Consider the following 23,799-nt stretch of genomic DNA (forward strand, 5'->3'; position numbering starts at 1 on the left):
GCGAGGCCCCCGTTGCCTTTTGGGTGCATCCTGCCCCTGTGTGGTACTCACTGGGCGTCACTGGCTGCGTCACGGGCTGTTCGTTGTAACCTGGAACGAGAGAGAGAGAGAGACATGAGCTGGAGCTCAGTGAGGGGAAGGCGGAGGGCCAGAGGGAGGCAGCAGGAGAGGCCCTTTCACCATTGACGTAGAGGCTGGTCCTGTCCAGGCTGTAGGGGCCCAGGCGCGTGATGGCTCTGGTCTTGTTGCTCACTTCGTGGTAAAGGCCCACCCTGTCCAAGTCAGGGCTGGAGGGCTCCTTCCTGTAGCTGCAGACGAGGTCCACGCCTGTGTTGTCGCCTTGCCTCACGGACCTGGAAAACAGAAAGCCATGCCTGAGCACCTGGCTTTGGCACCTCAGTGCTGCAAGGTGGACAGGCTTTGCGGCTTCTGAACGTGTGCGTCTCCGTGAATGCATGCTCGGTATTCCCGCTGGGGGCCAAGCTGGGGCTCCGTTCCACTCCTGCCTCCACTGAAAGTATGGCTTTTTTTCCGGAAGCCGTGGGCAAGAGAGGACTGTGGACTCGTTCTTTGGTCAGCACCATGACCCAAGGGTTAGGGGCTGGCGGCGAGGGGAGGCTCCAAGGGATGAGGTCGTGAGGGAGAATGAGAGCAGGGAGAAGGTCTTGGTGGTGACAGAGCAGAAGTGTGGTGGGAGCCCGAGTGCTGGCACCTGACAAGGGACCCTGGGTGGCCAGCCCTACCTGAAGGCTGTCGTTGCACATCCAAGGAAATTGGGGCCAATGCTGGTGTCCTTCAGAAGGCGGTTGAGCTGGCAACGAGAAAGGTTTCTGATGAGCACCCTGCTTGCGTCCCTGGATACTTTCCAGTGCCAGTGGCAAGCTCTCCTTCCGGCCTTGGCAGCGTTGCGGGTTACGTACCAAGGTGGTCATGACCCTCTGGGTGGTGTTGAGCTTTGCCGAGTGAGGAATCTGCAGGTCGGAATCGTAGGGGAGATTGGTGATGGTGAAGTTGACGGTGAACCGCTCGAGGCCTGGAGGTGTCGTTGGTGGCCGAGTGGGAGCTGCAAGAAGCACAGATGGGGAGTGAGAGGGTGCAGGAGGACAGCTGTGAAGGCTGTGGGAGGGCAAAGGCAGTGGTGCCTGGCCTACGAGGCACCCGTTGCCTTATATTTTCAAATCATTGTGGAATCATGCTGTCATTTGTGTTTGAAGTGACTTTTCATTGTCATCATTTCTAATTCTTCTTTAAATGGACGGGATTGTTTTTATCTATAATTCTTGTTCTATATTGTCTTTCTTATCGTCCAGTATTTTGTTTTGTTTGTTTTTTATTGTTGTCTTTCATGATTTTTACTTCATATGTATGATTTAATTATTATATTTGTTTATTTTTCCATATAGTTTATATCTTATTTTCTTTTTTTTTTTTTTGTAGTAGTTATGTTTTTAATATTTTTCAGTATGTTTATTTATTTCTTTAAATGTATGAAGTTAATTCTTTTTGCATATAGTTTTCTCTTGAAATTTTTTTTGCTTTGAATATAATTGCATTATTTTCTACTGTACTCTTAATCCTTCATACATGCATAACATCTGTGTTTGGCCAATTGCTCATATTTTCTCTGTTGTCTTCCATAGTCTTTCAGTTTACATATTTTTTTATTTATGTATATGGATGTCGCCTTCAAAGCATAGCATTGAGGTCCTTCATTTACTTTCCTATGGAGGGCAATAGTGGTTTCTCTTGTATGATACTTTTCCTCTTGACTGTTTAATTTTCCTCTCTACTCTTTATTGTGATTTTATTGTACACTGCACATAATTCTGTCTTTGGACTATCGCATAACTGAAGACTGTTTAGCCCTCACCTTTTCTGATAAAATGTCTATACAGAGGAGAGTGGATTTATATTAATTATATATCACTAAGATACTCAGAAATGATGTGGAAGTACTCCTAACTTCCTGGAGTGTGCAAGTTTTTGGCATTCTGTTCCCATTCAGTAAGAAATATAAAAATTGATGAGAGTAATGACTGGTATAATTCTCCAATGCTGATATGAATTATTTTGTTCAGTGGTATAATCTCACAGCAGAAAGCACAGTCTCTGATGTACTAAATTAAGTACAAATTTACTTGCAGTAGAAATTGACTTAAAATGTTGTATAGAGTTGCTTTCAAGAGAATACAATATTTGACTAAGGTTAAGAAGATCAGAGCATAAGTAGCGTGAGGTTTCCATTGAATCTATTACAAAATGTACAGAATAAGGAAAAAGGAAAAAAATAACTGATGGAGAAGCTTATCTAAAAAGTACATAATTTACTGATTTCACTTAGTTTTTAATTCTATTAATTATAAGATCAATATACTTACATGTAATAGGAAGAGGAGAAAAACTAACATGAGAGGTTTTCTCAAAATTAGTGGTGTTTCCAACATCAGAAAAAGGAAGTGTCGATGTCTGTGTTGTTGAAGAAGTAGAGGATCTGAAATGATAAGGTGAGGATGTGCTAGCTAGGATAGAGGAGACTAAAGTGGTTGATTCAGAAGATGGGAAGGATGGCACTGATGACGTAGACAGAGAAGTAGATTCTGGTTCAAGACCTGTGTGAGTGAAAGAGCTAGTAGTAGTATGGGAACGTGATGTATCCTGGGTAGAAGTGGTGGATGTCTCTACAGGATTGGATAAGACTGAAGCACTTGTGTTGAGCAGGGATGTAATTGTGACTGCAGAAGTTGAGGTTGCAGTTAGGGCAGAGGTGAAAGAAGATAATGTCCACTCTGGAGAAGTGCTCTCCTGAGCACTGGTTGCTGGAAGAGGTGATGTGGTTGTTCCAGGTGAAATTCTCTCAGATGCAAAAATGCTTGAATGTGATGTGAAGATGGTGGATGAGGATGTGGTCACTTCATTAGTGCCTGCCACCAGACCAGAAGAGGTTCTGTAAGCTGTGATGGAAGTAGCAACTGTAGACAATTCACCTGACTGACTGGAGGTTTCTTGCATAGTTGAGAAAAGTGTGGTTGTCATCAAAAAAGGTGTAGGTTCTTTTGGAGTGGAAGAGCTCGTAACTGTAGTTTCAGGAGCTGGTGTTGCTGCAGTAGAAGTGGTGGATTTAAGTATAGCTGTGGAGGAGAGAGCAGCACTAGTATTGAGCGGTGAACTAACAGTGAGTGATGAGGTGGACGATATTGTTTGTGTAGACATTGGTGCAGAAAAAGTCTGAGCTGGAGAAGTGATCTCCTGAGTAGTGGTTAGAGGAGCTGCTGACGTGATTGTAGGAAATGGGCTTGTTTCAGGAGAAGAGGTGGACGTAAGTGGGGACGTGTTTGTTGGTGATGCTGTCTCTGCTGGAGAGCTTGTAGCTGTTTGAGAAGAAGATACAGCATTTGGGCTTGATGTGACTGCGGTGGTCGTTTCTTCTACTTTACTTTGTGTTTCAGTTGTTGACAAGAAAACTGTAGTTGTTTCAACAACAGTAGAGATTGGAGAGGCAGAGCTACCAGGTGTAGCTGGGAATGGTGATGTGGCGATGGAAGCAGTGGAGGTTGTTTCTAAATGTTTGGATGAGAGGGCAGTACTTGTGTTGAGGAGAGATGTACGTGTGAGGGTAGAAGTAGTGGTTGGTGTTAGGGTAGATGTTGGTGCAGTTGCAGTCTCAGATGGAGACGTGTTCTCCTGAGTAGTGGCTAGAGGAGCTGCTGAGGTGGTTGTAGGAGATGGGCTTGTTGCAGGAGAAGAGGTGGACGTAAGTGGGGAGGTATTTGTCGCTGATGCTGTCGCTGCTGGAGAGCTTGTAGCTGTTTGAGAGGAAGATGCTGCAGTTGGGCTTGATGTGACTGCAGTGGTCGTTTCTTCTGCTTTGCTTGATGTTTCCGTTGTTGACATGAGAGTTGTAGTTGTTTCAACAATAGTAGACAGTGCAGGGGAAGAGCGAGCAGGTGTGGTTTTGGATGGTGATGTGGCGAGGGTAGCAGTGGAGGTTGTTTCTCCAGGAGTGGATGGGAGGGCTGTACTTGTGTTGAGGAGAGATGTACTTGTGCGGGCAGAAGTAGAGGTGGGTGGAGATGTGGTCCCAGCTGGAGAAGTGGTCTCCTGAGCAGTGGTTGCTGCAAGAGGTGATGTGGTAGTGCCTGGTGTGCTTGTCAGAGATGCAGGGGTGCTCGTGTGTGATGTGAAGATGGTGGTGGAAGTTGTGGTGCCGGCGCTAGTGCTGGTCAACAGAGCAGAAGTGGCTGTGAGAGCTGTGCTGGATGTTGCAGCGCTGGACGTTTCAGCAGCCGGACTGGAGGTTTCTTGCATAGTTGAGGGAACTGTGGTTGTTGTCAACAGTGCTGTGGTTGCTTCTGGAGTGGAAGAGCTCGTACTTGTAGTTTCAGGAGCAGATGTTGCTGGGGTAGCAGTGGTGGACGTTTGTATAGGTGTGGAGGAGACAGTGGAACTTGTATAGAGAGGTGAAGTGGAGAGTGTTGATGTGGAGGTTGGTGTTAGGGTAGATGTTGGTGCAGTTGCAGTCTCAGTTGGAGTCGTGTTCTCCTGAGTAGTGGCTAGAGGAGCTGCTGAGGTGGTTGTAGGAGATGGGCTTGTTGCAGGAGAAGAGGTGGACGTAAGTGGGGAGGTGTTTGTCGGTGATGCTGTCTCAGGAGGAGAGCTTGTAGCGGTTTGAGAGGAAGATGCTGCAGTTGGGCTTGATGTGACTGCAGTGGTCGTTTCTTCTGCTTTGCTTGATGTTTCCGTTGTTGACATGAGAGTTGTAGTTGTTTCAACAATAGTAGACAGTGCAGGGGAAGAGCGAGCAGGTGTGGTTTTGGATGGTGATGTGGCGAGGGTAGCAGTGGAGGTTGTTTCTCCAGGAGTGGATGGGAGGGCTATACTTGTGTTGAGGAGAGATGTACTTGTGCGGGCAGAAGTAGAGGTGGGTGGAGATGTGGTCCCAGCTGGAGAAGTGGTCTCCTGAGCAGTGGTTGCTGCAAGAGGTGATGTGGTAGTGCCTGGTGTGCTTGTCAGAGATGCAGGGGTGCTCGTGTGTGATGTGAAGATGGTGGTGGAAGTTGTGGTGCCGGCGTTAGTGCTGGTCAACAGAGCAGAAGTGGCTGTGAGAGCTGTGCTGGATGTTGCAGCGCTGGACGTTTCAGCAGCCGGACTGGAGGTTTCTTGCATAGTTGAGGGAACTGTGGTTGTTGTCAACAGTGCTGTGGTTGCTTCTGGAGTGGAAGAGCTCGTACTTGTAGTTTCAGGGGCAGATGTTGCTGGGGTAGCAGTGGTGGACGTTTGTATAGGTGTGGAGGAGACAGTGGAACTTGTATAGAGAGGTGAAGTGGAGAGTGTTGATGTGGAGGTTGGTGTTAGGGTAGATGTTGGTGCAGTTGCAGTCTCAGTTGGAGTCGTGTTCTCCTGAGTAGTGGCTAGAGGAGCTGCTGAGGTGGTTGTAGGAGATGGGCTTGTTGCAGGAGAAGAGGTGGACGTAAGTGGGGAGGTGTTTGTCGGTGATGCTGTCTCAGGAGGAGAGCTTGTAGCGGTTTGAGAGGAAGATGCTGCAGTTGGGCTTGATGTGACTGCAGTGGTCGTTTCTTCTGCTTTGCTTGATGTTTCCGTTGTTGACATGAGAGTTGTAGTTGTTTCAACAATAGTAGACAGTGCAGGGGAAGAGCGAGCAGGTGTGGTTTTGGATGGTGATGTGGCGAGGGTAGCAGTGGAGGTTGTTTCTCCAGGAGTGGATGGGAGGGCTATACTTGTGTTGAGGAGAGATGTACTTGTGCGGGCAGAAGTAGAGGTGGGTGGAGATGTGGTCCCAGCTGGAGAAGTGGTCTCCTGAGCAGTGGTTGCTGCAAGAGGTGATGTGGTAGTGCCTGGTGTGCTTGTCAGAGATGCAGGGGTGCTCGTGTGTGATGTGAAGATGGTGGTGGAAGTTGTGGTGCCGGCGCTAGTGCTGGTCAACAGAGCAGAAGTGGCTGTGAGAGCTGTGCTGGATGTTGCAGCGGTGGACGTTTCAGCAGCCGGACTGGAGGTTTCTTGCATAGTTGAGGGAACTGTGGTTGTTGTCAACAGTGCTGTGGTTGCTTCTGGAGTGGAAGAGCTCGTACTTGTAGTTTCAGGGGCAGATGTTGCTGGGGTAGCAGTGGTGGATGTTTGTATAGGCGTGGAGGAGACAGTGGAACTTGTATAGAGAGGTGAAGTGGAGAGTGTTGATGTGGAGGTTGGTGTTAGGGTAGATGTTGGTGCAGTTGCAGTCTCAGTTGGAGTCGTGTTCTCCTGAGTAGTGGCTAGAGGAGCTGCTGAGGTGGTTGTAGGAGATGGGCTTGTTGCAGGAGAAGAGGTGGACGTAAGTGGGGAGGTGTTTGTCGGTGATGCTGTCTCAGGAGGAGAGCTTGTAGCGGTTTGAGAGGAAGATGCTGCAGTTGGGCTTGATGTGGCTGCAGTGGTCGTTTCTTCTGCTTTGCTTGATGTTTCCGTTGTTGACATGAGAGTTGTAGTTGTTTCAACAATAGTAGTCAGTGGAGGGGAAGAGCTAGCTACTGTTGTTTGGGATGGTGATGTGGCGATGGGAGAAGCGGAGGCTGTTTCTACAGGTTTTGCAACGACAGCTGCACTTCTGTTTATGAGTAGTGTACTCTTTAGTGTAGAGCTAGAGGTTGTTGCCTGGGTAGAGGTGGGTGGAGATGTGGTCCCAGCTGGAGAAGTGGTCTCCTGAGCAGTGGTTGCTGCAAGAGGTGATGTGGTAGTGCCTGGTGTGCTTGTCAGAGATGCAGGGGTGCTCGTGTGTGATGTGAAGATGGTGGTGGAAGTTGTGGTGCCGGCGCTAGTGCTGGTCAACAGAGCAGAAGTGGCTGTGAGAGCTGTGCTGGATGTTGCAGCGGTGGACGTTTCAGCAGCCGGACTGGAGGTTTCTTGCATAGTTGAGGGAACTGTGGTTGTTGTCAACAGTGCTGTGGTTGCTTCTGGAGTGGAAGAGCTCGTACTTGTAGTTTCAGGAGCAGATGTTGCTGGGGTTGCAGTGGTGGATGTTTGTACAGGGGTGGAGGAGACAGTAGCACTGGTGTAGAGAGGTGAAGTGGACAGTGTTGAAGTGGAGATTGTTGTTAGGCTAGACGTTGGTGCAGAGGTAGTCTGAGCTGGAGATGTGGTCTCCTGAGCAGTGGTTAGAGGAGCTGCTGAGGTGGTTGCAGGAGATGGGCTTGTTGCAGGAGAAGAGGTGGACGTAAGTGGGGAGGTGTTTGTCGGTGATGCTGTCTCAGGAGGAGAGCTTGTAGCTGTTTGAGAGGAAGATGCTGCAGTTGGGCTTGATGTGACTGCAGTGGTCGTTTCTTCTGCTCTGCTTGATGTTTCCGTTGTTGACATGAGAGTTGTAGTTGTTTCAACAATAGTAGACAGTGCAGGGGAAGAGCGAGCAGGTGTGGTTTTGGATGGTGATGTGGCGAGGGTAGCAGTGGAGGTTGTTTCTCCAGGTGTGGATGGGAGGGCTGTACTTGTGTTGAGGAGAGATGTACTTGTGCGGGCAGAAGTAGAGGTGGGTGGAGATGTGGTCCCAGCTGGAGAAGTGGTCTCCTGAGCAGTGGTTGCTGCAAGAGGTGATGTGGTAGTGCCTGGTGTGCTTGTCAGAGATGCAGGGGTGCTCGTGTGTGATGTGAAGATGGTGGTGGAAGTTGTGGTGCCGGCGCTAGTGCTGGTCAACAGAGCAGAAGTGGCTGTGAGAGCTGTGCTGGATGTTGCAGCGCTGGACGTTTCAGCAGCCGGACTGGAGGTTTCTTGCATAGTTGAGGGAACTGTGGTTGTTGTCAACAGTGCTGTGGTTGCTTCTGGAGTGGAAGAGCTCGTACTTGTAGTTTCAGGGGCAGATGTTGCTGGGGTAGCAGTGGTGGACGTTTGTATAGGCGTGGAGGAGACAGTGGAACTTGTATAGAGAGGTGAAGTGGAGAGTGTTGATGTGGAGGTTGGTGTTAGGGTAGATGTTGGTGCAGTTGCAGTCTCAGTTGGAGTCGTGTTCTCCTGAGTAGTGGCTAGAGGAGCTGCTGAGGTGGTTGTAGGAGATGGGCTTGATGCAGGAGAAGAGGTGGACGTAAGTGGGGAGGTGTTTGTCGGTGATGCTGCCTCAGGAGGAGAGCTTGTAGCGGTTTGAGAGGAAGATGCTGCAGTTGGGCTTGATGTGGCTGCAGTGGTCGTTTCTTCTGCTTTGCTTGATGTTTCCGTTGTTGACATGAGAGTTGTAGTTGTTTCAACAATAGTAGTCAGTGGAGGGGAAGAGCTAGCTACTGTTGTTTGGGATGGTGATGTGGCGATGGGAGAAGCGGAGGCTGTTTCTACAGGTTTTGCAACGACAGCTGCACTTCTGTTTATGAGTAGTGTACTCTTTAGTGTAGAGCTAGAGGTTGTTGCCTGGGTAGAGGTGGGTGGAGATGTGGTCCCAGCTGGAGAAGTGGTCTCCTGAGCAGTGGTTGCTGCAAGAGGTGATGTGGTAGTGCCTGGTGTGCTTGTCAGAGATGCAGGGGTGCTCGTGTGTGATGTGAAGATGGTGGTGGAAGTTGTGGTGCCGGCGCTAGTGCTGGTCAACAGAGCAGAAGTGGCTGTGAGAGCTGTGCTGGATGTTGCAGCGGTGGACGTTTCAGCAGCCGGACTGGAGGTTTCTTGCATAGTTGAGGGAACTGTGGTTGTTGTCAACAGTGCTGTGGTTGCTTCTGGAGTGGAAGAGCTCGTACTTGTAGTTTCAGGAGCAGATGTTGCTGGGGTAGCAGTGGTGGATGTTTGTACAGGGGTGGAGGAGACAGTAGCACTGGTGTAGAGAGGTGAAGTGGACAGTGTTGAAGTGGAGATTGTTGTTAGGCTAGACGTTGGTGCAGAGGTAGTCTGAGCTGGAGATGTGGTCTCCTGAGCAGTGGTTAGAGGAGCTGCTGAGGTGGTTGCAGGAGATGGGCTTGTTGCAGGAGAAGAGGTGGACGTAACTGGGGAGGTGTTTGTCGGTGATGCTGTCGCTGCTGGAGAGCTTGTAGCTGTTTGAGAGGAAGATGCTGCAGTTGGGCTTGATGTGACTGCAGTGGTCGTTTCTTCTGCTTTGCTTGATGTTTCCGTTGTTGACATGAGAGTTGTAGTTGTTTCAACAATAGTAGACAGTGCAGGGGAAGAGCGAGCAGGTGTGGTTTTGGATGGTGATGTGGCGAGGGTAGCAGTGGAGGTTGTTTCTCCAGGAGTGGATGGGAGGGCTGTACTTGTGTTGAGGAGAGATGTACTTGTGCGGGCAGAAGTAGAGGTGGGTGGAGATGTGGTCCCAGCTGGAGAAGTGGTCTCCTGAGCAGTGGTTGCTGCAAGAGGTGATGTGGTAGTGCCTGGTGTGCTTGTCAGAGATGCAGGGGTGCTCGTGTGTGATGTGAAGATGGTGGTGGAAGTTGTGGTGCCGGCGCTAGTGGTGGTCAACAGAGCAGAAGTGGCTGTGAGAGCTGTGCTGGATGTTGCAGCGCTGGACGTTTCAGCAGCCGGACTGGAGGTTTCTTGCATAGTTGAGGGAACTGTGGTTGTTGTCAACAGTGCTGTGGTTGCTTCTGGAGTGGAAGAGCTCGTACTTGTAGTTTCAGGAGCAGATGTTGCTGGGGTAGCAGTGGTGGACGTTTGTATAGGTTTGGAGGAGACAGTGGAACTTGTATAGAGAGGTGAAGTGGAGAGTGTTGATGTGGAGGTTGGTGTTAGGGTAGATGTTGGTGCAGTTGCAGTCTCAGTTGGAGTCGTGTTCTCCTGAGTAGTGGCTAGAGGAGCTGCTGAGGTGGTTGTAGGAGATGGGCTTGTTGCAGGAGAAGAGGTGGACGTAAGTGGGGAGGTGTTTGTCGGTGATGCTGTCTCAGGAGGAGAGCTTGTAGCAGTTTGAGAGGAAGATGCTGCAGTTGGGCTTGATGTGACTGCAGTGGTCGTTTCTTCTGCTTTGCTTGATGTTTCCGTTGTTGACATGAGAGTTGTAGTTGTTTCAACAATAGTAGTCAGTGGAGGGGAAGAGCTAGCTACTGTTGTTTGGGATGGTGATGTGGCGATGGGAGAAGCGGAGGCTGTTTCTACAGGTTTTGCAACGACAACTGCACTTCTGTTTATGAGTAGTGTACTCTTTAGTGTAGAGCTAGAGGTTGTTGCCTGGGTAGAGGTGGGTGGAGATGTGGTCCCAGCTGGAGAAGTGGTCTCCTGAGCAGTGGTTGCTGCAAGAGGTGATGTGGTAGTGCCTGGTGTGCTTGTCAGAGATGCAGGGGTGCTCGTGTGTGATGTGAAGATGGTGGTGGAAGTTGTGGTGCCGGCGCTAGTGCTGGTCAACAGAGCAGAAGTGGCTGTGAGAGCTGTGCTGGATGTTGCAGCGGTGGACGTTTCAGCAGCCGGACTGGAGGTTTCTTGCATAGTTGAGGGAACTGTGGTTGTTGTCAACAGTGCTGTGGTTGCTTCTGGAGTGGAAGAGCTCGTACTTGTAGTTTCAGGAGCAGATGTTGCTGGGGTAGCAGTGGTGGATGTTTGTACAGGGGTGGAGGAGACAGTAGCACTGGTGTAGAGAGGTGAAGTGGACAGTGTTGAAGTGGAGATTGTTGTTAGGCTAGACGTTGGTGCAGAGGTAGTCTGAGCTGGAGATGTGGTCTCCTGAGCAGTGGTTAGAGGAGCTGCTGAGGTGGTTGCAGGAGATGGGCTTGTTGCAGGAGAAGAGGTGGACGTAAGTGGGGAGGTGTTTGTCGGTGATGCTGTCTCAGGAGGAGAGCTTGTAGCTGTTTGAGAGGAAGATGCTGCAGTTGGGCTTGATGTGACTGCAGTGGTCGTTTCTTCTGCTTTGCTTGATGTTTCCGTTGTTGACATGAGAGTTGTAGTTGTTTCAACAATAGTAGACAGTGCAGGGGAAGAGCGAGCAGGTGTGGTTTTGGATGGTGATGTGGCGAGGGTAGCAGTGGAGGTTGTTTCTCCAGGAGTGGATGGGAGGGCTGTACTTGTGTTGAGGAGAGATGTACTTGTGCGGGCAGAAGTAGAGGTGGGTGGAGATGTGGTCCCAGCTGGAGAAGTGGTCTCCTGAGCAGTGGTTGCTGCAAGAGGTGATGTGGTAGTGCCTGGTGTGCTTGTCAGAGATGCAGGGGTGCTCGTGTGTGATGTGAAGATGGTGGTGGAAGTTGTGGTGCCGGCGTTAGTGCTGGTCAACAGAGCAGAAGTGGCTGTGAGAGCTGTGCTGGATGTTGCAGCGGTGGACGTTTCAGCAGCCGGACTGGAGGTTTCTTGCATAGTTGAGGGAACTGTGGTTGTTGTCAACAGTGCTGTGGTTGCTTCTGGAGTGGAAGAGCTCGTACTTGTAGTTTCAGGGGCAGATGTTGCTGGGGTAGCAGTGGTGGATGTTTGTATAGGCGTGGAGGAGACAGTGGAACTTGTATAGAGAGGTGAAGTGGAGAGTGTTGATGTGGAGGTTGGTGTTAGGGTAGATGTTGGTGCAGTTGCAGTCTCAGTTGGAGTCGTGTTCTCCTGAGTAGTGGCTAGAGGAGCTGCTGAGGTGGTTGTAGGAGATGGGCTTGTTGCAGGAGAAGAGGTGGACGTAAGTGGGGAGGTGTTTGTCGGTGATGCTGTCTCAGGAGGAGAGCTTGTAGCGGTTTGAGAGGAAGATGCTGCAGTTGGGCTTGATGTGACTGCAGTGGTCGTTTCTTCTGCTTTGCTTGATGTTTCCGTTGTTGACATGAGAGTTGTAGTTGTTTCAACAATAGTAGTCAGTGGAGGGGAAGAGCTAGCTACTGTTGTTTGGGATGGTGATGTGGCGATGGGAGAAGCGGAGGCTGTTTCTACAGGTTTTGCAACGACAGCTGCACTTCTGTTTATGAGTAGTGTACTCTTTAGTGTAGAGCTAGAGGTTGTTGCCTGGGTAGAGGTGGGTGGAGATGTGGTCCCAGCTGGAGAAGTGGTCTCCTGAGCAGTGGTTGCTGCAAGAGGTGATGTGGTAGTGCCTGGTGTGCTTGTCAGAGATGCAGGGGTGCTCGTGTGTGATGTGAAGATGGTGGTGGAAGTTGTGGTGCCGGCGCTAGTGCTGGTCAACAGAGCAGAAGTGGCTGTGAGAGCTGTGCTGGATGTTGCAGCGGTGGACGTTTCAGCAGCCGGACTGGAGGTTTCTTGCATACTTGAGGGAACTGTGGTTGTTGTCAACAGTGCTGTGGTTGCTTCTGGAGTGGAAGAGCTCGTACTTGTAGTTTCAGGAGCAGATGTTGCTGGGGTAGCAGTGGTGGATGTTTGTACAGGGGTGGAGGAGACAGTAGCACTGGTGTAGAGAGGTGAAGTAGACAGTGTTGAAGTGGAGATTGTTGTTAGGCTAGACGTTGGTGCAGAGGTAGTCTGAGCTGGAGATGTGGTCTCCTGAGCAGTGGTTAGAGGAGCTGCTGAGGTGGTTGCAGGAGATGGGCTTGTTGCAGGAGAAGAGGTGGACGTAAGTGGGGAGGTGTTTGTCGGTGATGCTGTCGCTGCTGGAGAGCTTGTAGCTGTTTGAGAGGAAGATGCTGCAGTTGGGCTTGATGTGACTGCAGTGGTCGTTTCTTCTGCTTTGCTTGATGTTTCCGTTGTTGACATGAGAGTTGTAGTTGTTTCAACAATAGTAGACAGTGCAGGGGAAGAGCGAGCAGGTGTGGTTTTGGATGGTGATTTGGCGAGGGTAGCAGTGGAGGTTGTTTCTCCAGGAGTGGATGGGAGGGCTGTACTTGTGTTGAGGAGAGATGTACTTGTGCGGGCAGAAGTAGAGGTGGGTGGAGATGTGGTCCCAGCTGGAGAAGTGGTCTCCTGAGCAGTGGTTGCTGCAAGAGGTGATGTGGTAGTGCCTGGTGTGCTTGTCAGAGATGCAGGGGTGCTCGTGTGTGATGTGAAGATGGTGGTGGAAGTTGTGGTGCCGGCGTTAGTGCTGGTCAACAGAGCAGAAGTGGCTGTGAGAGCTGTGCTGGATGTTGCAGCGGTGGACGTTTCAGCAGCCGGACTGGAGGTTTCTTGCATAGTTGAGGGAACTGTGGTTGTTGTCAACAGTGCTGTGGTTGCTTCTGGAGTGGAAGAGCTCGTACTTGTAGTTTCAGGGGCAGATGTTGCTGGGGTAGCAGTGGTGGATGTTTGTATAGGCGTGGAGGAGACAGTGGAACTTGTATAGAGAGGTGAAGTGGAGAGTGTTGATGTGGAGGTTGGTGTTAGGGTAGATGTTGGTGCAGTTGCAGTCTCAGTTGGAGTCGTGTTCTCCTGAGTAGTGGCTAGAGGAGCTGCTGAGGTGGTTGTAGGAGATGGGCTTGTTGCAGGAGAAGAGGTGGACGTAAGTGGGGAGGTGTTTGTCGGTGATGCTGTCGCTGCTGGAGAGCTTGTAGCTGTTTGAGAGGAAGATGCTGCAGTTGGGCTTGATGTGACTGCAGTGGTCGTTTCTTCTGCTTTGCTTGATGTTTCCGTTGTTGACATGAGAGTTGTAGTTGTTTCAACAATAGTAGACAGTGCAGGGGAAGAGCGAGCAGGTGTGGTTTTGGATGGTGATGTGGCGAGGGTAGCAGTGGAGGTTGTTTCTCCAGGAGTGGATGGGAGGGCTGTACTTGTGTTGAGGAGAGATGTACTTGTGCGGGCAGAAGTAGAGGTGGGTGGAGATGTGGTCCCAGCTGGAGAAGTGGTCTCCTGAGCAGTGGTTGCTGCAAGAGGTGATGTGGTAGTGCCTGGTGTGCTTGTCAGAGATGGAGGGTTGCTCGTGTGTGATGTGAAGATGGTGGTGGAAGTTGTGGTGCCGGCGCTAGTGCTGGTCAACCGAGCAGAACTGGCTGTGAGAGCTGTGCTGGATGTTGCAGCGCTGGACGTTTCAGCAGCCGGACTGGAGGTTTCTTGCATAGTTGAGGGAACTGTGGTTGTTGTCAACAGTGCTGTGGTTGCTTCTGGAGTGGAAGAGCTCGTACTTGTAGTTTCAGGAGCAGATGTTGCTGGGGTAGCAGTGGTGGACGTTTGTATAGGTTTGGAGGAGACAGTGGAACTTGTATAGAGAGGTGAAGTGGAGAGTGTTGATGTGGAGGTTGGTGTTAGGGTAGATGTTGGTGCAGTTGCAGTCTCAGTTGGAGTCGTGTTCTCCTGAGTAGTGGCTAGAGGAGCTGCTGAGGTGGTTGTAGGAGATGGGCTTGTTGCAGGAGAAGAGGTGGACGTAAGTGGGGAGGTGTTTGTCGGTGATGCTGTCGCTGCTGGAGAGCTTGTAGCAGTTTGAGAGGAAGATGCTGCAGTTGGGCTTGATGTGACTGCAGTGGTCGTTTCTTCTGCTTTGCTTGATGTTTCCGTTGTTGACATGAGAGTTGTAGTTGTTTCAACAATAGTAGTCAGTGGAGGGGAAGAGCTAGCTACTGTTGTTTGGGATGGTGATGTGGCGATGGGAGAAGCGGAGGCTGTTTCTACAGGTTTTGCAACGACAGCTGCACTTCTGTTTATGAGTAGTGTACTCTTTAGTGTAGAGCTAGAGGTTGTTGCCTGGGTAGAGGTGGGTGGAGATGTGGTCCCAGCTGGAGAAGTGGTCTCCTGAGCAGTGGTTGCTGCAAGAGGTGATGTGGTAGTGCCTGGTGTGCTTGTCAGAGATGCAGGGGTGCTCGTGTGTGATGTGAAGATGGTGGTGGAAGTTGTGGTGCCGGCGCTAGTGCTGGTCAACAGAGCAGAAGTGGCTGTGAGAGCTGTGCTGGATGTTGCAGCGGTGGACGTTTCAGCAGCCGGACTGGAGGTTTCTTGCATAGTTGAGGGAACTGTGGTTGTTGTCAACAGTGCTGTGGTTGCTTCTGGAGTGGAAGAGCTCGTACTTGTAGTTTCAGGAGCAGATGTTGCTGGGGTAGCAGTGGTGGATGTTTGTACAGGGGTGGAGGAGACAGTAGCACTGGTGTAGAGAGGTGAAGTGGACAGTGTTGAAGTGGAGATTGTTGTTAGGCTAGACGTTGGTGCAGAGGTAGTCTGAGCTGGAGATGTGGTCTCCTGAGCAGTGGTTAGAGGAGCTGCTGAGGTGGTTGCAGGAGATGGGCTTGTTGCAGGAGAAGAGGTGGACGTAAGTGGGGAGGTGTTTGTCGGTGATGCTGTCGCTGCTGGAGAGCTTGTAGCTGTTTGAGAGGAAGATGCTGCAGTTGGGCTTGATGTGGCTGCAGTGGTCGTTTCTTCTGCTTTGCTTGATGTTTCCGTTGTTGACATGAGAGTTGTAGTTGTTTCAACAATAGTAGACAGTGCAGGGGAAGAGCGAGCAGGTGTGGTTTTGGATGGTGATTTGGCGAGGGTAGCAGTGGAGGTTGTTTCTCCAGGAGTGGATGGGAGGGCTGTACTTGTGTTGAGGAGAGATGTACTTGTGCGGGCAGAAGTAGAGGTGGGTGGAGATGTGGTCCCAGCTGGAGAAGTGGTCTCCTGAGCAGTGGTTGCTGCAAGAGGTGATGTGGTAGTGCCTGGTGTGCTTGTCAGAGATGCAGGGGTGCTCGTGTGTGATGTGAAGATGGTGGTGGAAGTTGTGGTGCCGGCGCTAGTGCTGGTCAACAGAGCAGAAGTGGCTGTGAGAGCTGTGCTGGATGTTGCAGCGGTGGACGTTTCAGCAGCCGGACTGGAGGTTTCTTGCATAGTTGAGGGAACTGTGGTTGTTGTCAACAGTGCTGTGGTTGCTTCTGGAGTGGAAGAGCTCGTACTTGTAGTTTCAGGGGCAGATGTTGCTGGGGTAGCAGTGGTGGATGTTTGTATAGGCGTGGAGGAGACAGTGGAACTTGTATAGAGAGGTGAAGTGGAGAGTGTTGATGTGGAGGTTGGTGTTAGGGTAGATGTTGGTGCAGTTGCAGTCTCAGTTGGAGTCGTGTTCTCCTGAGTAGTGGCTAGAGGAGCTGCTGAGGTGGTTGTAGGAGATGGGCTTGTTGCAGGAGAAGAGGTGGACGTAAGTGGGGAGGTGTTTGTCGGTGATGCTGTCTCAGGAGGAGAGCTTGTAGCGGTTTGAGAGGAAGATGCTGCAGTTGGGCTTGATGTGACTGCAGTGGTCGTTTCTTCTGCTTTGCTTGATGTTTCCGTTGTTGACGAGAGCGTTGTAGTTGTTTCAGCCACAGTTGACAGTGGAGGGGAAGAGCTAGCTACTGTTGTTTGGGATGGTGATGTGGCGATGGGAGAAGCGGAGGCTGTTTCTACAGGTTTTGCAACGACAGCTGCACTTCTGTTTATGAGTAGTGTACTCTTTAGTGTAGAGCTAGAGGTTGTTGCCTGGGTAGAGGTGGGTGGAGATGTGGTCCCAGCTGGAGAAGTGGTCTCCTGAGCAGTGGTTGCTGCAAGAGGTGATGTGGTAGTGCCTGGTGTGCTTGTCAGAGATGCAGGGGTGCTCGTGTGTGATGTGAAGATGGTGGTGGAAGTTGTGGTGCCGGCGCTAGTGCTGGTCAACAGAGCAGAAGTGGCTGTGAGAGCTGTGCTGGATGTTGCAGCGGTGGACGTTTCAGCAGCCGGACTGGAGGTTTCTTGCATAGTTGAGGGAACTGTGGTTGTTGTCAACAGTGCTGTGGTTGCTTCTGGAGTGGAAGAGCTCGTACTTGTAGTTTCAGGAGCAGATGTAGATGGGGTTGCAGTGGTGGATGTTTGTACAGGGGTGGAGGAGACAGTAGCACTGGTGTAGAGAGGTGAAGTGGACAGTGTTGAAGTGGAGATTGTTGTTAGGCTAGACGTTGGTGCAGAGGTAGTCTGAGCTGGAGATGTGGTCTCCTGAGCAGTGGTTAGAGGAGCTGCTGAGGTGGTTGCAGGAGATGGGCTTGTTGCAGGAGAAGAGGTGGACGTAAGTGGGGAGGTGTTTGTCGGTGATGCTGTCTCAGGAGGAGAGCTTGTAGCGGTTTGAGAGGAAGATGCTGCAGTTGGGCTTGATGTGACTGCAGTGGTCGTTTCTTCTGCTTTGCTTGTTGTTTCCTTTGTTGACATGAGAGTTGTAGTTGTTTCAACAATAGTAGACAGTGCAGGGGAAGAGCGAGCAGGTGTGGTTTTGGATAGTGATGTGGCGAGGGTAGCAGTGGAGGTTGTTTCTCCAGGTGTGGATGGGAGGGCTGTACTTGTGTTGAGGAGAGATGTACTTGTGCGGGCAGAAGTAGAGGTGGGTGGAGATGTGGTCCCAGCTGGAGAAGTGGTCTCCTGAGCAGTGGTTGCTGCAAGAGGTGATGTGGTAGTGCCTGGTGTGCTTGTCAGAGATGCAGGGGTGCTCGTGTGTGATGTGAAGATGGTGGTGGAAGTTGTGGTGCCGGCGCTAGTGCTGGTCAACAGAGCAGAAGTGGCTGTGAGAGCTGTGCTGGATGTTGCAGCGGTGGACGTTTCAGCAGCCGGACTGGAGGTTTCTTGCATAGTTGAGGGAACTGTGGTTGTTGTCAACAGTGCTGTGGTTGCTTCTGGAGTGGAAGAGCTCGTACTTGTAGTTTCAGGAGCAGATGTTGCTGGGGTAGCAGTGGTGGATGTTTGTATAGGCGTGGAGGAGACAGTGGAACTTGTATAGAGAGGTGAAGTGGAGAGTGTTGATGTGGAGGTTGGTGTTAGGGTAGATGTTGGTGCAGTTGCAGTCTCAGTTGGAGTCGTGTTCTCCTGAGTAGTGGCTAGAGGAGCTGCTGAGGTGGTTGTAGGAGATGGGCTTGTTGCAGGAGAAGAGGTGGACGTTAGTGGGGAGGTGTTTGTCGGTGATGCTGTCTCAGGAGGAGAGCTTGTAGCGGTTTGAGAGGAAGATGCTGCAGTTGGGCTTGATGTGACTGCAGTGGTCGTTTCTTCTGCTTTGCTTGATGTTTCCGTTGTTGACGAGAGCGTTGTAGTTGTTTCAGCCACAGTTGACAGTGGAGGGGAAGAGCTAGCTACTGTTGTTTGGGATGGTGATGTGGCGATGGGAGAAGCGGAGGCTGTTTCTACAGGTTTTGCAACGACAGCTGCACTTCTGTTTATGAGTAGTGTACTCTTTAGTGTAGAGCTAGAGGTTGTTGCCTGGGTAGAGGTGGGTGGAGATGTGGTCCCAGCTGGAGAAGTGGTCTCCTGAGCAGTGGTTGCTGCAAGAGGTGATGTGGTAGTGCCTGGTGTGCTTGTCAGAGATGGAGGGTTGCTCGTGTGTGATGTGAAGATGGTGGTGGAAGTTGTGGTGCCGGCGCTAGTGCTGGTCAACAGAGCAGAAGTGGCTGTGAGAGCTGTGCTGGATGTTGCAGCGGTGGACGTTTCAGCAGCCGGACTGGAGGTTTCTTGCATAGTTGAGGGAACTGCGGTTGTTGTCAACAGTGCTGTGGTTGCTTCTGGAGTGGAAGAGCTCGTACTTGTAGTTTCAGGAGCAGATGTTGCTGGGGTAGCAGTGGTGGATGTTTGTACAGGGGTGGAGGAGACAGTAGCACTGGTGTAGAGAGGTGAAGTGGACAGTGTTGAAGTGGAGATTGTTGTTAGGCTAGACGTTGGTGCAGAGGTAGTCTGAGCTGGAAATGTGGTCTCCTGAGCAGTGGTTAGAGGAGCTGCTGAGGTGGTTGCAGGAGATGGGCTTGTTGCAGGAGAAGAGGTGGACGTAAGTGGGGAGGTGTTTGTCGGTGATGCTGTCGCTGCTGGAGAGCTTGTAGCTGTTTGAGAGGAAGATGCTGCAGTTGGGCTTGATGTGGCTGCAGTGGTTGTTTCTTCTGCTTTGCTTGATGTTTCCGTTGTTGACATGAGAGTTGTAGTTGTTTCAACAATAGTAGACAGTGCAGGGGAAGAGCGAGCAGGTGTGGTTTTGGATGGTGATGTGGCGAGGGTAGCAGTGGAGGTTGTTTCTCCAGGTGTGGATGGGAGGGCTGTACTTGTGTTGAGGAGAGATGTACTTGTGCGGGCAGAAGTAGAGGTGGGTGGAGATGTGGTCCCAGCTGGAGAAGTGGTCTCCTGAGCAGTGCTTGCTGCAAGAGGTGATGTGGTAGTGCCTGGTGTGCTTGTCAGAGATGCAGGGGTGCTCGTGTGTGATGTGAAGATGGTGGTGGAAGTTGTGGTGCCGGCGCTAGTGCTGGTCAACAGAGCAGAAGTGGCTGTGAGAGCTGTGCTGGATGTTGCAGCGCTGGACGTTTCAGCAGCCGGACTGGAGGTTTCTTGCATAGTTGAGGGAACTGTGGTTGTTGTCAACAGTGCTGTGGTTGCTTCTGGAGTGGAAGAGCTCGTACTTGTAGTTTCAGGGGCAGATGTTGCTGGGGTAGCAGGGGTGGACGTTTGTATAGGTGTGGAGGAGACAGTGGAACTTGTATAGAGAGGTGAAGTGGAGAGTGTTGATGTGGAGGTTGGTGTTAGGGTAGATGTTGGTGCAGTTGCAGTCTCAGTTGGAGTCGTGTTCTCCTGAGTAGTGGCTAGAGGAGCTGCTGAGGTGGTTGTAGGAGATGGGCTTGTTGCAGGAGAAGAGGTGGACGTAAGTGGGGAGGTGTTTGTCGGTGATGCTGTCTCAGGAGGAGAGCTTGTAGCGGTTTGAGAGGAAGATGCTGCAGTTGGGCTTGATGTGACTGCAGTGGTCGTTTCTTCTGCTTTGCTTGATGTTTCCGTTGTTGACATGAGAGTTGTAGTTGTTTCAACAATAGTAGTCAGTGGAGGGGAAGAGCTAGCTACTGTTGTTTGGGATGGTGATGTGGCGATGGGAGAAGCGGAGGCTGTTTCTACAGGTTTTGCAACGACAGCTGCACTTCTGTTTATGAGTAGTGTACTCTTTAGTGTAGAGCTAGAGGTTGTTGCCTGGGTAGAGGTGGGTGGAGATGTGGTCCCAGCTGGAGAAGTGGTCTCCTGAGCAGTGCTTGCTGCAAGAGGTGATGTGGTAGTGCCTGGTGTGCTTGTCAGAGATGCAGGGGTGCTCGTGTGTGATGTGAAGATGGTGGTGGAAGTTGTGGTGCCGGCGCTAGTGCTGGTCAACAGAGCAGAAGTGGCTGTGAGAGCTGTGCTGGATGTTGCAGCGCTGGACGTTTCAGCAGCCGGACTGGAGGTTTCTTGCATAGTTGAGGGAACTGTGGTTGTTGTCAACAGTGCTGTGGTTGCTTCTGGAGTGGAAGAGCTCGTACTTGTAGTTTCAGGAGCAGATGTTGCTGGGGTAGCAGTGGTGGATGTTTGTACAGGGGTGGAGGAGACAGTAGCACTGGTGTAGAGAGGTGAAGTGGACAGTGTTGAAGTGGAGATTGTTGTTAGGCTAGACGTTGGTGCAGAGGTAGTCTGAGCTGGAGATGTGGTCTCCTGAGCAGTGGTTAGAGGAGCTGCTGAGGTGGTTGCAGGAGATGGGCTTGTTGCAGGAGAAGAGGTGGACGTAAGTGGGGAGGTGTTTGTCGGTGATGCTGTCGCTGCTGGAGAGCTTGTAGCTGTTTGAGAGGAAGATGCTGCAGTTGGGCTTGATGTGGCTGCAGTGGTCGTTTCTTCTGCTTTGCTTGATGTTTCCGTTGTTGACATGAGAGTTGTAGTTGTTTCAACAATAGTAGACAGTGCAGGGGAAGAGCGAGCAGGTGTGGTTTTGGATGGTGATGTGGCGAGGGTAGCAGTGGAGGTTGTTTCTCCAGGTGTGGATGGGAGGGCTGTACTTGTGTTGAGGAGAGATGTACTTGTGCGGGCAGAAGTAGAGGTGGGTGGAGATGTGGTCCCAGCTGGAGAAGTGGTCTCCTGAGCAGTGGTTGCTGCAAGAGGTGATGTGGTAGTGCCTGGTGTGCTTGTCAGAGATGCAGGGGTGCTCGTGTGTGATGTGAAGATGGTGGTGGAAGTTGTGGTGCCGGCGCTAGTGCTGGTCAACAGAGCAGAAGTGGCTGTGAGAGCTGTGCTGGATGTTGCAGCGCTGGACGTTTCAGCAGCCGGACTGGAGGTTTCTTGCATAGTTGAGGGAACTGTGGTTGTTGTCAACAGTGCTGTGGTTGCTTCTGGAGTGGAAGAGCTCGTACTTGTAGTTTCAGGGGCAGATGTTGCTGGGGTAGCAGTGGTGGACGTTTGTATAGGCGTGGAGGAGACAGTGGAACTTGTATAGAGAGGTGAAGTGGAGAGTGTTGATGTGGAGGTTGGTGTTAGGGTAGATGTTGGTGCAGTTGCAGTCTCAGTTGGAGTCGTGTTCTCCTGAGTAGTGGCTAGAGGAGCTGCTGAGGTGGTTGTAGGAGATGGGCTTGTTGCAGGAGAAGAGGTGGACGTAAGTGGGGAGGTGTTTGTCGGTGATGCTGTCGCTGCTGGAGAGCTTGTAGCTGTTTGAGAGGAAGATGCTGCAGTTGGGCTTGATGTGACTGCAGTGGTCGTTTCTTCTGCTTTGCTTGATGTTTCCGTTGTTGACATGAGAGTTGTAGTTGTTTCAACAATAGTAGACAGTGCAGGGGAAGAGCGAGCAGGTATGGTTTTGGATGGTGATGTGGCGAGGGTAGCAGTGGAGGTTGTTTCTCCAGGTGTGGATGGGAGGGCTGTACTTGTGTTGAGGAGAGATGTACTTGTGCGGGCAGAAGTAGAGGTGGGTGGAGATGTGGTCCCAGCTGGAGAAGTGGTCTCCTGAGCAGTGGTTGCTGCAAGAGGTGATGTGGTAGTGCCTGGTGTGCTTGTCAGAGATGCAGGGGTGCTCGTGTGTGATGTGAAGATGGTGGTGGAAGTTGTGGTGCCGGCGCTAGTGCTGGTCAACAGAGCAGAAGTGGCTGTGAGAGCTGTGCTGGATGTTGCAGCGGTGGACGTTTCAGCAGCCGGACTGGAGGTTTCTTGCATAGTTGAGGGAACTGTGGTTGTTGTCAACAGTGCTGTGGTTGCTTCTGGAGTGGAAGAGCTCGTACTTGTAGTTTCAGGGGCAGATGTTGCTGGGGTAGCAGGGGTGGACGTTTGTATAGGTGTGGAGGAGACAGTGGAACTTGTATAGAGAGGTGAAGTGGAGAGTGTTGATGTGGAGGTTGGTGTTAGGGTAGATGTTGGTGCAGTTGCAGTCTCAGTTGGAGTCGTGTTCTCCTGAGTAGTGGCTAGAGGAGCTGCTGAGGTGGTTGTAGGAGATGGGCTTGTTGCAGGAGAAGAGGTGGACGTAAGTGGGGAGGTGTTTGTCGGTGATGCTGTCTCAGGAGGAGAGCTTGTAGCGGTTTGAGAGGAAGATGCTGCAGTTGGGCTTGATGTGACTGCAGTGGTCGTTTCTTCTGCTTTGCTTGATGTTTCCGTTGTTGACATGAGAGTTGTAGTTGTTTCAACAATAGTAGACAGTGCAGGGGAAGAGCTAGCTACTGTTGTTTGGGATGGTGATGTGGCGATGGGAGAAGCGGAGGCTGTTTCTACAGGTTTTGCAACGACAGCTGCACTTCTGTTTATGAGTAGTGTACTCTTTAGTGTAGAGCTAGAGGTTGTTGCCTGGGTAGAGGTGGGTGGAGATGTGGTCCCAGCTGGAGAAGTGGTCTCCTGAGCAGTGGTTGCTGCAAGAGGTGATGTGGTAGTGCCTGGTGTGCTTGTCAGAGATGCAGGGGTGCTCGTGTGTGATGTGAAGATGGTGGTGGAAGTTGTGGTGCCGGCGCTAGTGCTGGTCAACAGAGCAGAAGTGGCTGTGAGAGCTGTGCTGGATGTTGCAGCGCTGGACGTTTCAGCAGCCGGACTGGAGGTTTCTTGCATAGTTGAGGGAACTGTGGTTGTTGTCAACAGTGCTGTGGTTGCTTCTGGAGTGGAAGAGCTCGTACTTGTAGTTTCAGGAGCAGATGTTGCTGGGGTAGCAGTGGTGGATGTTTGTACAGGGGTGGAGGAGACAGTAGCACTGGTGTAGAGAGGTGAAGTGGACAGTGTTGAAGTGGAGATTGTTGTTAGGCTAGACGTTGGTGCAGAGGTAGTCTGAGCTGGAGATGTGGTCTCCTGAGCAGTGGTTAGAGGAGCTGCTGAGGTGGTTGCAGGAGATGGGCTTGTTGCAGGAGAAGAGGTGGACGTAAGTGGGGAGGTGTTTGTCGGTGATGCTGTCGCTGCTGGAGAGCTTGTAGCTGTTTGAGAGGAAGATGCTGCAGTTGGGCTTGATGTGGCTGCAGTGGTCGTTTCTTCTGCTTTGCTTGATGTTTCCGTTGTTGACATGAGAGTTGTAGTTGTTTCAACAATAGTAGACAGTGCAGGGGAAGAGCGAGCAGGTGTGGTTTTGGATGGTGATGTGGCGAGGGTAGCAGTGGAGGTTGTTTCTCCAGGTGTGGATGGGAGGGCTGTACTTGTGTTGAGGAGAGATGTACTTGTGCGGGCAGAAGTAGAGGTGGGTGGAGATGTGGTCCCAGCTGGAGAAGTGGTCTCCTGAGCAGTGCTTGCTGCAAGAGGTGATGTGGTAGTGCCTGGTGTGCTTGTCAGAGATGCAGGGGTGCTCGTGTGTGATGTGAAGATGGTGGTGGAAGTTGTGGTGCCGGCGCTAGTGCTGGTCAACCGAGCAGAAGTGGCTGTGAGAGCTGTGCTGGATGTTGCAGCGGTGGACGTTTCAGCAGCCGGACTGGAGGTTTCTTGCATAGTTGAGGGAACTGTGGTTGTTGTCAACAGTGCTGTGGTTGCTTCTGGAGTGGAAGAGCTCGTACTTGTAGTTTCAGGGGCAGATGTTGCTGGGGTAGCAGTGGTGGACGTTTGTATAGGCGTGGAGGAGACAGTGGAACTTGTATAGAGAGGTGAAGTGGAGAGTGTTGATGTGGAGGTTGGTGTTAGGGTAGATGTTGGTGCAGTTGCAGTCTCAGTTGGAGTCGTGTTCTCCTGAGTAGTGGCTAGAGGAGCTGCTGAGGTGGTTGTAGGAGATGGGCTTGTTGCAGGAGAAGAGGTGGACGTAAGTGGGGAGGTGTTTGTCGGTGATGCTGTCGCTGCTGGAGAGCTTGTAGCTGTTTGAGAGGAAGATGCTGCAGTTGGGCTTGATGTGACTGCAGTGGTCGTTTCTTCTGCTTTGCTTGATGTTTCCGTTGTTGACATGAGAGTTGTAGT

At 51.3% G+C, this 23,799-nt stretch overlaps 1 protein-coding gene across 1 annotated transcript in view; it reads right to left on the reverse strand.

The window, feature by feature from the left end:
* MUC16 (mucin 16, cell surface associated) overlaps positions 1-19,893 on the reverse strand; it is a 50,881-nt gene extending 30,988 nt beyond the window's left edge. The window contains exons 1-6 of the mRNA XM_090125829.1: positions 19,460-19,893; positions 9,555-9,769; positions 921-1,063; positions 744-811; positions 181-353; positions 52-90 (exon numbers count right to left, since the gene is read on the reverse strand). Of these exons, the coding sequence (XP_089981955.1) occupies positions 52-90; positions 181-353; positions 744-811; positions 921-1,063; positions 9,555-9,769; positions 19,460-19,893 (1,072 nt within the window). The remainder of the gene's footprint in view (positions 1-51; positions 91-180; positions 354-743; positions 812-920; positions 1,064-9,554; positions 9,770-19,459) is intronic.
* Positions 19,894-23,799: the final 3,906 nt, after the last annotated feature.

The sequence above is a fragment of the Phasianus colchicus genome, chromosome 28, assembly GCF_987193195.1.
Source record: "Phasianus colchicus chromosome 28, bPhaCol1.hap1.1, whole genome shotgun sequence".
NCBI lineage: Eukaryota > Metazoa > Chordata > Aves > Galliformes > Phasianidae > Phasianus > Phasianus colchicus.